This window comes from Cervus elaphus, chromosome 22 (assembly GCF_910594005.1).
Source record: "Cervus elaphus chromosome 22, mCerEla1.1, whole genome shotgun sequence".
In the NCBI taxonomy this organism is placed as follows: domain Eukaryota; kingdom Metazoa; phylum Chordata; class Mammalia; order Artiodactyla; family Cervidae; genus Cervus; species Cervus elaphus.
Genome location: NC_057836.1, coordinates 12,238,234 through 12,252,662, shown reverse-complemented (window position 1 = coordinate 12,252,662; position 14,429 = coordinate 12,238,234). Strand labels below are relative to the sequence as shown.

The following is a 14,429-nucleotide window of genomic DNA, read 5'->3' as shown; positions in this document are numbered from 1 at the left end:
ACCACGTACTCAGACACAAGGGCAGCAGAGTCACCATCCCCACTTCCAACATACCTGGCATGGAAGCTTGTTCAGTGACCTCAGATAGTCTTTGTCCAGAATACAGTTTCCAAGTGCGTTCCCAAAACTTCTAAGGGTAAGACAGAGTGGAACCGGGTTGAGAACAGTTTTGTGTACACAGCGGAGAGCAGGGCTACAGCCTCTGTTCAGGCTGCTTCTCGCTGATGTTCTGAGAAGACAGCAGTGAGCGGGACAGTCGTAGGTCCCTGCCCCAGAGCATAGGGCGTGAGTCAGCCACTCACAAAGCCCACTGGTCCTCCCTGCCGCGGAACACAAGCTCCAGGGCCGAGATCCCTTCCCAGGGACTGCTGCGACCCCCAGTGCGTGAGCACATGTGCTCGGGGGCACAACCGTCACGACTAGACTTCTGTACTGGGAGGCTAGGATCCCCTACAGGCTGTGGCACTGCGAATTTTTAAAGCAAGTTTTACCTGTATTTTTTTCTGGTAATTCAATTCTCAAAGGCATCTTTAACCACCAAAAAGGTTAAAACCCTGCTCTGTGTAACTAAGTTAACTATGTTACATGCACATAACAAAGAACCACACAGGTGCGCTACAAGGAGGAAGCAACCTGTGGCGGGGAGGGGAGGGTGGGGGCGGAGGCAAAGTCCCGCACAGAACGGGATCCTACCATGTATTCCCCAAAGAGGGCCTTGGAGTAAAGGCGCAGCAGGGAAAGACAGGGAAACAGGCTGCCTGGGGCTAAGGGTGGGGCGGGGCTGGGGACAGCTCTGAAATGAATGGTGCCTGCCTACCTCAGCGCCCGCTTCAGCCCATCTGTTACTGCCTCCTTCCTGGCCTTTTCCAAGGACAAGGCTTTTGACTTGAGGCCCTCGCTGACACCGTAGCCCACATCTTCATGATACGAGCCGTCCTGGGGGCAGAAAAGGCGGTCAGGCCCCACCGTGAGGAGTTAGAGCCCATCCCTCACGGCTCTCTTCGTCTCCAGGCAGCCATGCTCAGACAGGGACAGTCCTCCAGGGCCGCCTCCTGGACTGGATCTGCGTTCTCCCCTCTCTTCCTCTTTACCTAAAAAGGCACGAGTCTAACCCAGCCCAAGTCTCACTAAGATGCACTACCCACAGCAGGAAAACCTTGTGGGGGAGGGATAGTTAGAGTTCGGGACGGACATATACACGCTGCTGTGTTTAATCAACAAAGAGGTACTGTCCAGCAGAGGGAGCGCAGCACAGCATCCTGTAACAGCCCAAACAGGAGAACAACTGGAAGAAGCAGGGATGCACGTATAACTGAGTCCCCTCTGCTGCACCCCTGAAATGGACACCATTACTGGTCAACCACACTCCATATGAGAAAGTTAAAGAGAAAACCTTTGGGATACCATTTGAAATATTATATTTAACTGATTCTAACGACTGGATAGCAAATCCTCTCACAAGTCAGGTGGAATCTGCTTCTCGGCTTCCACCAAAAAGCAAAGGTAGGCCTGATCAAGCTGTTAGCTGACAAAGAGCTGAATATAACTTCTGATGATAACACTGTGATTCTGAAATATAACTCAGAAGCAGTCAATGAATAACACTAAAATGAAACTCTTTCCAGTCCCAGTGTATGTGAATAAGGATTTCAATCTGTGTGTGTGTGCGCTCAGTCATGTCCAACTCTTTGCGACCCCATGGACCATAGCCCACCAGGCTCCTCTGTCCGTGGGACTTCCCAGGCAAGGATACTGGAGTGGGTTGCCATTTCCTTCTCCAGGGGATCCTCCCGACCCAGGGATCGAACCTGTGTCTCTTGCGTCTCCTGCATTGGCAGGCGGGTTTCTTTACCACTGCACCACCCGGGAAGCCCAAGGTTTTCAGTACTATTTACAAAAATAAGTCAGAACAGAATTAATGCTAGATGTTTAGGAATAAGTAATATTAACTATACATATATTAACAATAGAAAAAAAGCTTCATCCATCTTATTAAGAAATGCGTTTTCCATAAAATTTTATATTTTGATGCAGTTTTGCTGTCTTCAAAATAAACACAATTGACTCTATTGTGTGTTAATAATACCTGTAATATTAACAGTATCTCAATCCAAAAGAAATGTTTTAATAGAGAGCCTTAAAGTCACTGGAAATTTACTCCCCCCTCCAAATTTTTACACATACACAGACGGACACAGGCAGAAAAGCGTAATAGTTACTAATAAAAGATTTTCAACCATATAATATAAGCCAGTAGGGGACTTCCCTGGTGGCGTGGTGGATAAGAATCCGCCTGCCAGTGCAGGGGACACGGGTTTGATCCCTGGTCCAGGAAGATCCCACATGCCCTGGAGCAACTAACCCCATTTGCCACAACTGAGCCTGAGCTCTAGAGCCCACAGCCGTAACTGCGAGCCTGTGCTCCACAACAAGAGAAGCCACTGCAGTGAGAAGCCCAAGTACGGTAACCAAGAGCAGCCCCCACTCACTGCAACCAGAGAAAAGCCCTTGCAAAGCAATGAAGACCCAACGCAGCCAAAAAAAAAGCATCACTTTGCATTATTTAAAAAAAAAAAAAAAAAGCCAGTGGGGAAATGGAATGGAAATATGTGTTCGAGAAGAAACAACATAAAATTTCTAATGACTAGAGTAACTTGCTCAAAAGAAAAGTAGCTTGTATACATATTTTTTAAAATAGATGACAGCATGTAATCTATGGTATTAATATTTAGAATCCATTGGTACATTTTAAAAAGATGTAGCAGATTTATTTTAGAACGTAGAATTTTACAATATGCCAAAAAATGCACCCTTGCAAATATTTGTCTATATGGTGAAAATTCTTAGTCACTTAAAAATGTGCAGGAGAACGAGCTCCTCAAAATTTTCTCGGGCGCCTGAGTAAAGCCGAGTGAATGCACAGCCTGCTCTGGCCCAGAGCCTCCGCACGCGCTCACTCTCCCCCCGCACGTCTCCTCCATCACCCTCACCTTCAGCTGGACTCGCACAAACGCACAGACGCCCACGTAGAACTTGCCATTGTTAAGGTCAACAAAATCTAGGGTGGGAAAGACAGCCAGGTGAGGGTGTGCTGATCCTGCCTCACCCGTGTTCCTCCTGCCAGAGACGGAGCACACCCACCAGGCCCTCACCCGCAGCCCATCCGGCTGGAAGCTGGCCGATGCCAAGAAGGGACGCACACTCACCCACGTTCTGCTGGGTGATGGAATGCGCCCAGCCATTGTAGCCGAACATCTCATTGGCCAGATTAATGACCCTGTGACCCTCAATGTAACACACCTGGAAAAAATAAAGAAGAAAAAACACCTTGTTAAAATTCCTCGCCATACCTAACTGTGGATCAGAATTTACTTATTCCTTACCAGCTCTTTTGTCAAAATCACCCTAAACACTCCAGGGAAATTCCCAGTGAACTTACCTCAGAGAACTAGGGTCTGAGACTAGAGTCTCAAGGCTGTGGCTCGGCCACTTCAGAGGACAATGAAGGATGGATCCCATCCCTTTCCAGAGATGAGAAGTGATAGTGAATGAAAGACCTACTGAATCCATGAGGACCAGAGAGGGAGCCGGCAAGTTCGTCCAATAGTCAGCATCATGGGCCCCCACTTTTCAGGCAGTAAACTCGCCTACCTTCTGGCCTCCTCCAGCTATGCGGCTACTGATGTACTCTGGGCCCAGCCTCTGCCTCAGGGCGTTCTGGATGGCCTGGTGTTCTTCCACTGTGTACTGGTACTGGAACCAGAAAGGGGAAACTGAACCGACATTTCTGCCATCCCTACGCTCAGATCTACTGAGGATCCTATGAGCTGTTGTTCATGTGGGTTGTCTATCGATACAAGGAATTAAAACTTCACAGGAACACATTCCAGTAACTACCAGAGCAATGACATCGGCACATGCTATGCAGTCTCTAGAAAACTCCACCCTCACTCATGAAAGAATGAGAGTGAAAAAGGCACAGTACTTCAGTAGTATTATGAAAATAACTTTGATTTCACAGGCTCTGGAAGGTCCTGTGGACCCCAGGGGTCACTGGACCACATTGTGAGAATCACTGCCTTAGATGTGACTAGTGTGCTACCACAACTCTCTCCAGCCAAAACTAGGAAACTAAGACTTCTTGTCTCAAGAGTCTCTCGTGACATTTATGTAGACGTGCAAGAGGAGAAAACAGGACAGGAAGCCTTGCTTCCATGTGTCCTCCAATTCAGCCATTTCCCATCCTGCACACAGTGAACTGCACCACTGTTTGATTAGATTTTCATTCCCTTGGTAGTTTTCCCCTGGCCCTATTAAAGTAGAACAAATACACACAGATCTCTGGTAAGACAGATAGAATGTGGGTGGACAAAGCAAGAATCTCCCTTATAAGCACAGAGTATCTCCATAAACCCCAGAAACTTGATGCCTCCAAAAAGAGAGATCCAAGTGTCATGGGGACAGGAGTGACAGGAAACACTGAGACTTTTCACATAGAGTCTGTTCCACTTGGAATGTTAAAAGCATATGAAAATGCAACCTATCCAAAAACAGTTTATATCTAAATGTAGCCCCCAGCACTGCTAAAGCTCCCATACACGCTCAGAGCTCAACAGAAACGCCCAAATAATGTCTCTAGATGAAAACAGCAGCTTCCATACATGATGGCGCTTACTTACTGCTTCCCCAGACCGTCTTGGTTTCCACTTACCCTCATCCCTTCCAGGGAAGAGGGGGACACACTCACCTGACCAAAGCATAGCACGGGGCTGCCCCCAGCAGGCTGGCTGCCACGGCCTCCAAGGACTGCTTCCTCAGTCCCGGACATGCTGATGCAGGTGGACTCTAAATAAACAGAAGAGCAAGACAGAGATTTCAAAGGATGCTAATGGTGAAAGGCAAGTCTCCGCTACAATCAGATGAAGTCACTTTCTCCACGGACCTTAAACACAGGTCAGGGGCACAGCTCCTCAGTGCCTGGCTGTCACCAAATAGGCCTCTGAATCCCTCAGGGCCTAGTCTACCTTTCTGCTGAGTTCTTCCAGCGTGGTGCTGCTACTAAAGGTGATTTTTGCAGTAAGAATGTGTTATATGGTATAATTACAATGTCTGTAATAGAAAAAGTCAAAACTACAAAAGCATGCCAGGGAAGAGCCAATAACCAGCTTATGATCACCTACTGTATGAGCATCATGACCTTGACCTCTGTGGGGTCAAAGAGGAAACACATGCCACAGCAGCTGAACTGTCATGGAGACATGATGCCATGGGAGAGTCGCGTGGCACAGAAGACCCCGTGTTCACAAAGGACACAGCACTGAGCCCTCATGGTCCCCGCAGCTTCACTATCTCCTGGGACCGTGCTCAGGCCCCACCCCAGACCGACTGAATCAGAAGCCAGAGGCGAGGTCCAAGCCCACCCAGCGATTCTGCCACCAGCTCCAGTCTGAGGGCCAGTGTGCAGGCTGGTAGCGCACAGCCTCGCCTCAGGAGAGTCAGCTGCTCTCTGAGGCCCGGCGCCCGCCGCACACCCAGCAGATCCCACGTGGGGCCTCAGCCGACCTGCGCGTGAATCTCTGCATGTAAATCCTCAGATTACCTATAAAAGCACACATCTGTGACCATCAAATAGCACATGATTCCACACATGGCATTACAGCACCGTGTTTCAGAGCTCACATTCCTACTGCTGACTTCTGGCCCCATCACCCATGAGGTCTTGACCAAGAGAAGTTTCACATAAGCTCTCCAATGACATTTCATCATCTGGAAGATGGAGGTAACAATAGTACCTACACTTCCTAGGGGTTCTGTAAAGATTGTGAAACTGAACAAAACTGCATCAATGCAACTAGAGATGATCATACCAAGTGAAGTCAGTCAGAAAGAGAAAGATAAATACCATATGGTATCACTCACATGTGGAACCTAACATATGACACAAATGAACCTATCTCAAACTGAATCAGGGACACAGAGACCTGACTGGTAGTTGCCAACGGGGTGGGGGGGGGGAGTAGGAGGCTGAGGTTAGCAGATGTAAGATTCTCCAAACAGACTCGATAGCAACAAGGTCCTACTGCACAGCACAGAGAACTATATTCAATATCCTATGATAAACCATAATGGAAGACAACATTTTTTAAATGTTTGTATATGTGTCAGTGCATCACTCTGTAGCACAGCACTCATTAACACTGTAAAGCCACTACACTTCAGTTTTAAAACCTGCGTTAGAAGAGTGCCTAGCACATATGAAGTATTAAATAAACGTTAACTATTGCTGAGTGGTTGTTAATTTCTTTATGTAATTATGAAAATGCAGAAAACTATTTAAATGATCATAAAACATTACCTTTCAGCTAAGAAATGGTAAATTTATTTATAATCTTGCACTAAAAAGTAAAGAGTGGCCTATACTAGTCAATAATTAGTGTCTAAAATTATTAAATCAAAAAATAGTGCAGTGAGAATATTATTAGAATGTAACTGTAAATGCCAAAAAAGACAGTTAAAAGAATGAAACGTCCCTGAGAGGTGGTGCCAGTGTGAACAACAGTGCATCAAGGCTCGTCTTTTTATTTATTTATTTTTCATTTATTTTTATTAGTTGGAGACTAATTACTTCACAACATTGCAGTGGGTTTTGTCATACATTGACATGAATCAGCCATGGATTACATGTATTCCCCATCCCGATCCCCCCTCCCACCTCCCTCTCCACACGATTCCTCTGGGTCTTCCCAGTGCACCAGGCCCGAGCACTTGTCTCATGCATCCCACCTGGGCTGGTGATCTGTTTCACTATAGATAATATACATGCTGTTCTCTCGAAACATCCCACCCTCGCCTTCTCCCACAGAGTCCAAAAGTCTGTTCTGTACTTCTGTGTCTCTTTTTCTGTTTTGCATATAGGGTTATCATTACCATCTTTCTAAATTCCATATATATGTTAGTATGCTGTAATGTTCTTTATCTTTCTGGCTTACTTCACTCTGTATAATGGGCTCCAGTTTCATCCATCTCATTAGAACTGATTCAAATGAATTCTTTTTAATGGCTGAGTAATATTCCATGGTGTATATGTACCACAGCTTCCTTATCCATTCGTCTGCTGATGGGCATCTAGGTTGCTTCCATGTCCTGGCTATTATAAACAGTGCTGCGATGAACACTGGGGTGCAGGTATCTCTTTCAGATCTGGTTTCCTCGGTGTGTATGCCCAGAAGTGGTAAAGAGGGTTCCCTTTTCTCCACACCCTCTCCAGCATTTATTGCTTGTAGACTTTTGGATAGCAGCCATCCTGACTGGAGTGTAATGGTACCTCATTGTGGTTTTGATTTGCATTTCTCTGATAATGAGTGATGTTGAGCATCTTTCACGTGTTTGTTAGCCATCTGTATGTCTTCTTTGGAGAAATGTCTGTTTAGTTCTTTGGCCCATTATTTGATTGGGTCATTTATTTTTCTGGAATTAAGCTTCAGGAGTTGCTTGTATATTTTTGAGATTAATCCTTTGTCTGTTGCTTCATTTGCTATTATTTTCTATCAAATACATACATGTATTACTTAAAAATTTAAAAAGCAGGGGTCAGCAAACTTTTTCCATAAAGGGTCAGGAAGTAAAAATATGTTAGGTTTGACAGGTTATACAGTCTCTGTCACTACTTCTTTGACATTTTAGCATGAAAGCAGGCATAATGTTGGGTCATGGTGGAGAGTTCTGACAAAATGTGGTCCGTAGAAGGGAATGGCAAACCACTCCAGTATTTTTGCCTTGAGAACCCCGTGAACACTATGAAATGGCAAAAAGATACAAAACTGAAAGATGAGCTTCCCAAGTCAGTAGTGTCCAATATGCTACTGGGGAAGCGAAGACAAAACTTCAGAAAGAATGAAGACGTTGAGCCAAAATGGAAAGGATACCCAGTTGTGGATATGTCTGTGATGAAAGTAAAGTCTGATGCTGTAGAGAACAATACTGCACAGGAACGTGGAATGTTAGGTCCCTGAATCAAGGTAAATTGGATGTGGCCAAAGGAGACGGCAAGAGTGAACATCGACATTTTAGGAATCAGTGAACTAAAATGGACAAGAATGGGAGAATTTAATTCGATGACCATCAGCAAGAATTCCTTAGAAGAAATGGAGTAGCACTCATTGTCAACCAGAGTCAAATGCAGTACTTGAGTGCAATCTCAAAAATGACAGAATGATTTTGGTTTGTTTCCAAGGCAAAACCACTCAACATCACAGTAATCCAAGTCTATGCCCAACCACTAATGCCAAAGAAGCTGAAATTGAACAGTTCTAGTGAAGAAAGCTGAGTGCCGAAGAATTGATGCTTTTAAACTGTGGTGTTGGAGAAGACTCTTAAGAGTCCCTTGGACTGCAAGGAGATCCAACCAGTCCATCCTAAAGGAGATCAGTCCTGGGTGTTCATTGGAAGGACTGACGCTGAAGCTGAAACTCCAGTACTTTGGCCACCTCATGCGAAGAGTTGACTCACTGGAAAAGACCCTAATGCTGGGAGGGATTGGGGGCAGGAGGAGAAGGGGACGACATAGGATGAAATGGTTGGATGGCATCACCAACTCGATGGGCATGAGTTTGAGTAAACTTCGGGAGCTGGTGATGGACAGGGAGACCTGGCGTGCTGCGATTCATGGGGTCGCAAAGAGTCGGACACGACTGAGCGACTGAATTGAACTGATGAAGACCTACAAGACCTTCTAGAACTAACACCAAAAAAAGATGCCCTTTTCATCATTGGGGACTGGAATGCAAAAGTAGGAAGTCAAGAGATACTGGAGTAACAGGCAAGTTTGGCCTTAGAGAACACAATGAAGCACGGCAAAGATTAACAGAGTTGTGTCAAGAGAACACACTGGTCATAGCAAACACCCTTTTCCAACAACACAAGAGATAACTCTACACATGGACATGAACAGAGAGTCAATAGTGAAATCAGATTATAGTCTTTATAGCCAAAGATGAAGAAGCTCTATACAGTCAACAAAAACAAGACATGGAGCTGACTGTGGCTCAGACGATCAGCTCCTTATTGCAAAATTCAGACGTAAAGAAAGTAGGGAAACCACCATGCCATTCAGGTATGACCTAAATCAAATCCCTTATGATTTACAGTGGAGGTGACAAAAGATTCAAGGGATTCGATTTGGTAGACAGAATGCCTGAAGAACTACGGGTGGAGGTTCATAACACTGTACAGGAGGCGGTGACCAAAACCATCCCAAAGAAAAAGAAATGCAAGAAGGTAAAGTGGTTGTCTGAGGAGGCCTTACAAATAGCTCAGAAGAGAAGAGAGGTGAAAGACAAGGGAGAAAAAGAAAGATATATCCATCTGAATGCAGAATTCCAGAGAACAGCAAGGAGAGATAAGAAAGCCTTCTTAAGTGAGCAAAGCAAAGAAATAGAGGAAAACAGTACAACAGAAAAGACTAGAAATATCTTCAAGAAAATTGGAGATTCCAAGGGAACATTTCATGCAAAGAAGGGCACAATAAAGGACAGAAACTGCAAGGATCTCATAGAAGCAGAAGAGAATAAGAGGAGGTGGCAAGAATACACAGAAGAACTGTACAAAAAAATGTCTTAATGAACCAGATAGCCACGATGGTGTGATCACTCACCCACAGCCAGACATCCTGGTGTGCAAAGTCAAGTGGACTTTAGGAAGCATCACTATGAACAAAGCTAGTAGAGGTGACAGAATTCCAGCTGAGCTATTTCAAATCCTAAAAGATGATTCCGTGAAAGTGCTGCACTCAATATGCCAACAAATGTGGAAAACTTGGCAGTGGCCACAAGACTAGGAAAGGTCAGTTTTTATTCCAATCCCAAAGAAAGGCAATGCCAAAGAATCTTCAAACTACTGCACAACTGCATTCATTTCACAAGTTAGCAAGGTAATGCTCAAAATTCTCCAAGCTAGGCTTCAACAATACATGAACCAAGAACTTCCACATGTACAAGCTGGATTTAAAAAATGCAGAGGAACCAGAAATCAAACTGCCAATATCTACTGGATCACATAAAAAGCAAGGGAATTCCAGAAAAACATCTACTTCTGCTTCATTGACTATGCTAAAGCCTTTACTGTGTGGATCACAACAAACTGTGGAAAATTCTTCAAGAGATGGGAAATACCTGACCACCTTACCTGCCTCCTGAGAAACCTGTATGCAGGTCAAGAAGCAACAGTTAGAACTGGACATGGAATAATGGACCGGTTCCAAATTTGGGAAAGGAGTATGTCAAGGCTATATATTGTCACCCTGCTTATTTAACTTATATGCAGAGAACATCATGTGAAATGCCAGGCTGGATGACTCACAAGCTGGAATCAAGATTCCTGGGACAAATATCAACAACCTCAGATATGGAGATGATACTACTCTAATGGCAGAAAGTGAAGAGGAACTAAAGAGCCTCTGGATGAAGATGAAAGAGGAGAGTGAAAAAGCTGGCTTAAAACTCAACATTCCTTGGAGAAGGAAATGGCAACCTATTTCAGTATTCTTGCCTGAAAACATTCTGTGGACAGAGGAGCCTTTTGAGCTACAGTCCCTGGGGTCGCAAGAGTCAGATATAACTTAGCAACTAAACCACTATAGAAAATTTATCAGTGCTGCCAGAAGCTGGGGCAGGAGATGCAACAGAGCAAATGGGGAGTAACTGCTACTGGATACAGGGTTACTTCTCAGGGTGATGAAAATGTTCTAAAATCAATGATGGTGATAGTTCCACAACTGTGCAAGTATAAAAGCTATTGAATTATACACTTAAAGTGGGTGAACTGTATGGTATTTAAAACATACATCAATAAAGCTACTATATTAAAAAAAAAAACAAAAACAAAAACTCAACATTCAAAAACAAAGATCATGGCATCTGGTCCCATCACTTCATGGCAAATAGATGGGGAAACAATGGAAACAGTGACAGACTTTATTTTCTTGGGCTCCAAAAATCACTGTAGATGGTGACTGCAGCCATGAAATTAAAAGACACTTGCTCCTTGGAAGAAAAGCTATGACAAACCTAGACAGCATATTAAAAAGCAGATACACTACTTTACCAACAAAGGTCCATATAGTCAAAGCTATGGTTTTTCCAGTAGTCATGTATGGATGTGAGAGTTGAACCATAAAGAAGGCTGAGCACTGAAGAACTGATGCTTTTGAACTGTGGTGATGGAGAAGACTCTTCAGAGTGCCTTGGACTGCAAGGAGATCCAACCAGTCAATCCTAAAGGAAATCAGTCCTGAATATTTATTGGAAGGACTGATGCTGAAGTTACAGTACTTTGGAAACCTGATGTGAAGAGCCGACTCACTGGAAAAGACCTTGATGCTCAGAAAGACTGAAGGCGGGAGGAGAAGGAGATGACAGAGGATGAGACGGTTGGATGGCATCATTGACTCAATGGACATGAGTCTGAGTAAGCTCCGGGAGATGAAGGGCAGGGAAGCCTGGTGTGCTGCAGAGCATGCGGTCGCAAAGAGTTGGACATGACTGAGTGAGTGAACAACAAGCCACCGTCAATATGTATATGAATGAGTGTGGTTGTGTCCCAATAAAACTTGATTACACAAATGAACTTATTTACAAAACAGAAACAGATTCACATCACAGACTTATAGAACAAACATATGGTTGGGTGGAAGGGTGGAGGAAAGGGATAGATTGGGACTGACATGTACACGCTGCTACACTGATAGGTATCTATTAAGACAGAAAACCAACAAGGACCAGTTACTGTACAGCAGAGGGAATGTTGCTCAATATTCTTTAATAACCTAAATGATTATTTGATTTGATTATTTCAAAACAATTTGAAAAAGAACAAATACATGTATATGTATAACTGAATCCCTTTGCTGTCCACCTTAAACTAACACAATATTGTAAATCAACTATGCTCCAATATAAAATAAAAATTAAAAAAAACAATGAAAACCAAAAAGAAACAAACAGAAACTTTACCACAGAAGAGGCGGCAGCTGCGGCCCGCAGGTCACAGTGTGCCATCCCCTGTGGTAAAGCAAGCTATGAAGGTCACAGTCCAATGTGGCTCAGGACTGAGCTCCAAGGGCTTAAACAGGACACTTACTTAACCTCTTTGGGCCCCAATTTTCTCATCTGCAAAAGGGAATATTAATAAAACCACCCTCAAAAATGTACCTTATTAAATGATGTGGCAATAACAGCATAATCATAATCCTACCAGACTGTTTTGCGGAAACTGCTAGGACGATGATTCAAACATGTATGTGGAAAATGCAAAGGATCTAAACTAACCAAATCAAATTTGAAAACCAATGAAGTTGCTGACCTACAATGCATGACTTCAAGATTTACTATACTTAAAACAGTGGGGCAGGGAGGCCTTCCCACTACCTCAATGGTAAAGAATCTGCCTGCCAATACAGGAGATACAGATCCGATCCCTTATCTGGGAAGATCCCACATGCCATAGAGTAACTAAGCCTGTGGCCCACAACTGAGCCTGTGCTGTGAAGCCTGGGAGCCGCAACTACTGAAGCCCACACGCCTAGGCCTGTGCTCCCCGATGGGAGAAGCCACCGCAATGAGAAGCCTGCACACTGAAATTGAGAGCAGCCCCACTCACCACAACTAGAGAAAGGCTCGAGAAGCAGCGAAGACCAGCACAGCCAAAAATAAGTAACAGAACAAAAAGCAAAAAGAAAAAAAACCGTGGTGAGGACTGGAAAACTGGAACAGAAAAGAGGGTCCAAAAATCAACCGTCATCTAAATTCCAGCAAAGGTACCAGTGCAGTACAATGGCATTTTCGACAAGCGATGCTGGAACAACTGAAGATCTGTATGGGAAGAACATTTAATATTTTTCACAAAATAATTTTTATATCATCCACAAAAACTGGAGATGGATTTTAGACTAGACATAAAAGCTAAAACTAAAACTTCTACAAGAAAATACAGGATATCTTCACAACCTGGAGGTAGGAAGTTTTCTTACTTACGACCTAGAAACCAATAATTATGAAAAGAAAAAAAAAGACAAATATGACTACATCAAAATGTAAAATTCTACTTATCAAAACAACTCTAAGAGAATGAATAGGCAACCGCAAAGACTGATATCCAGGATATAAAAAGGACACATAAAAAACTCCTACAACTCAAAAATAAAGACAATTAACCCAATTTTAAATGGGCAAAAGATCTGCGCAGGCACTTCACAAAGGAAGCTATAAAATGTCAACGAACACAGGAAAAAGTGCTCAACATTGTTGGTAATCAAGGACTAAAATTAAAACCAAACATAATTCCACACCACTTTTCACCCACCAGAATGGGTAAAAATAAAGGCTGACAACACCAAAAGCTGGCAAGGATGTGAAGCAGCCCGAACCCCCACGCAGCGCTGACCGCTGTAAACACAGGACGCCCTTCCCAGGAAGAGCGTGGCTGGGAGACGGAGCCAGCGCCCCAGAGAGTCCTGGCTCCAGGCCTTGAGCCCAGAGGCTCTCTCCATACCCTGGATATCAGCGCTTTGTCAAACAGTGTCAGTGCCCACTCATTCGTAGAGTTCCTTACCTTCAATGAGAAGTTGTCACTTTTGATGTTATCCAGCCTATCTTTTTTTAAGCGGTTATTGCTTTCTCAATCTTGTCTAAGAAACCTTTGCACTCCTCCAGATCATGAAGCTATCTTGTTTTTTTATTTTTTTCTAGAAGCCTGATGGTTTTATAATTTTGCAAACAAATCTGATGATTTCTATAGAAATTAAACTTGAATTTGCCATATGACCCAAGTATTTTCTTCTGATAGGTATTTTCCAAAAAAAATAAAAACATATGACCAAAAAAAAAGAATTTTGGGGCTGGTGGGTAAGAGCCTTAACTAGGACAGTGGTTGTAAGCAAGAAATCGATGAATTCAAGTGATATTAAGAAGAAAAGGAGTACGTCAAGGCTGTATACTGTCACTCTGCTTATTTAAGTTATATGAAGAGTACATCATGCAAAATGCCAGGCTGGATGAAGCACAAACTGGAATCACGATTGCAGGGAGAAATATCAATAACCTCAGATATGCAGATGACACCACCCTTATGGCAGAATCGAAGAGGAACTGAAGAGCCTCTTCATGAAAGTGAAAGAGGAGAGTGAAAAAGCTGGCTTAAAACTCAACATTCAAAAAATGAAGATCATGGCATCTGATCCCAACACTTCATGGCAAATAGATGGAGCAACAATGGAAACAGTGACAGACTTTGCTTTCTTGGGCTCCAACATCACTGCAGATGGTAACTGCAGCCATGAAATTAAAAGACACTTGCTCCTTGGATGAAAAGCTATGACCAACCTAGACAGCATATTAAAAAGCAGAGACATTACTTTACCAACAAAGGTTCATCTA

General features: G+C 43.7%; 1 protein-coding gene across 8 annotated transcripts in view; it reads right to left on the bottom strand.

Moving 5' to 3' along the window:
• Nucleotides 1-14,429, bottom strand: part of RAD52 (RAD52 homolog, DNA repair protein) — a 73,732-nt gene that overhangs the window by 5,864 nt on the left and 53,439 nt on the right. For 6 of the 8 annotated variants that reach the window (XM_043881914.1, XM_043881919.1, XM_043881913.1 and 3 more), the window contains exons 2-7: nucleotides 4,748-4,845; nucleotides 3,652-3,753; nucleotides 3,207-3,300; nucleotides 2,991-3,058; nucleotides 818-936; nucleotides 55-130 (exon numbers count right to left, since the gene is read on the bottom strand). In XM_043881914.1, the coding sequence (XP_043737849.1) occupies nucleotides 55-130; nucleotides 818-936; nucleotides 2,991-3,058; nucleotides 3,207-3,300; nucleotides 3,652-3,753; nucleotides 4,748-4,828 (540 nt within the window). In that variant the 5' untranslated portion in view covers nucleotides 4,829-4,845. Of the gene's footprint in view, nucleotides 1-54; nucleotides 131-817; nucleotides 937-2,990; nucleotides 3,059-3,206; nucleotides 3,301-3,651; nucleotides 3,754-4,747; nucleotides 4,846-12,739; nucleotides 12,853-14,429 lie in introns of those variants that run through there. The other 2 variants (XM_043881917.1, XM_043881918.1) reach the window with 2 other exon arrangements.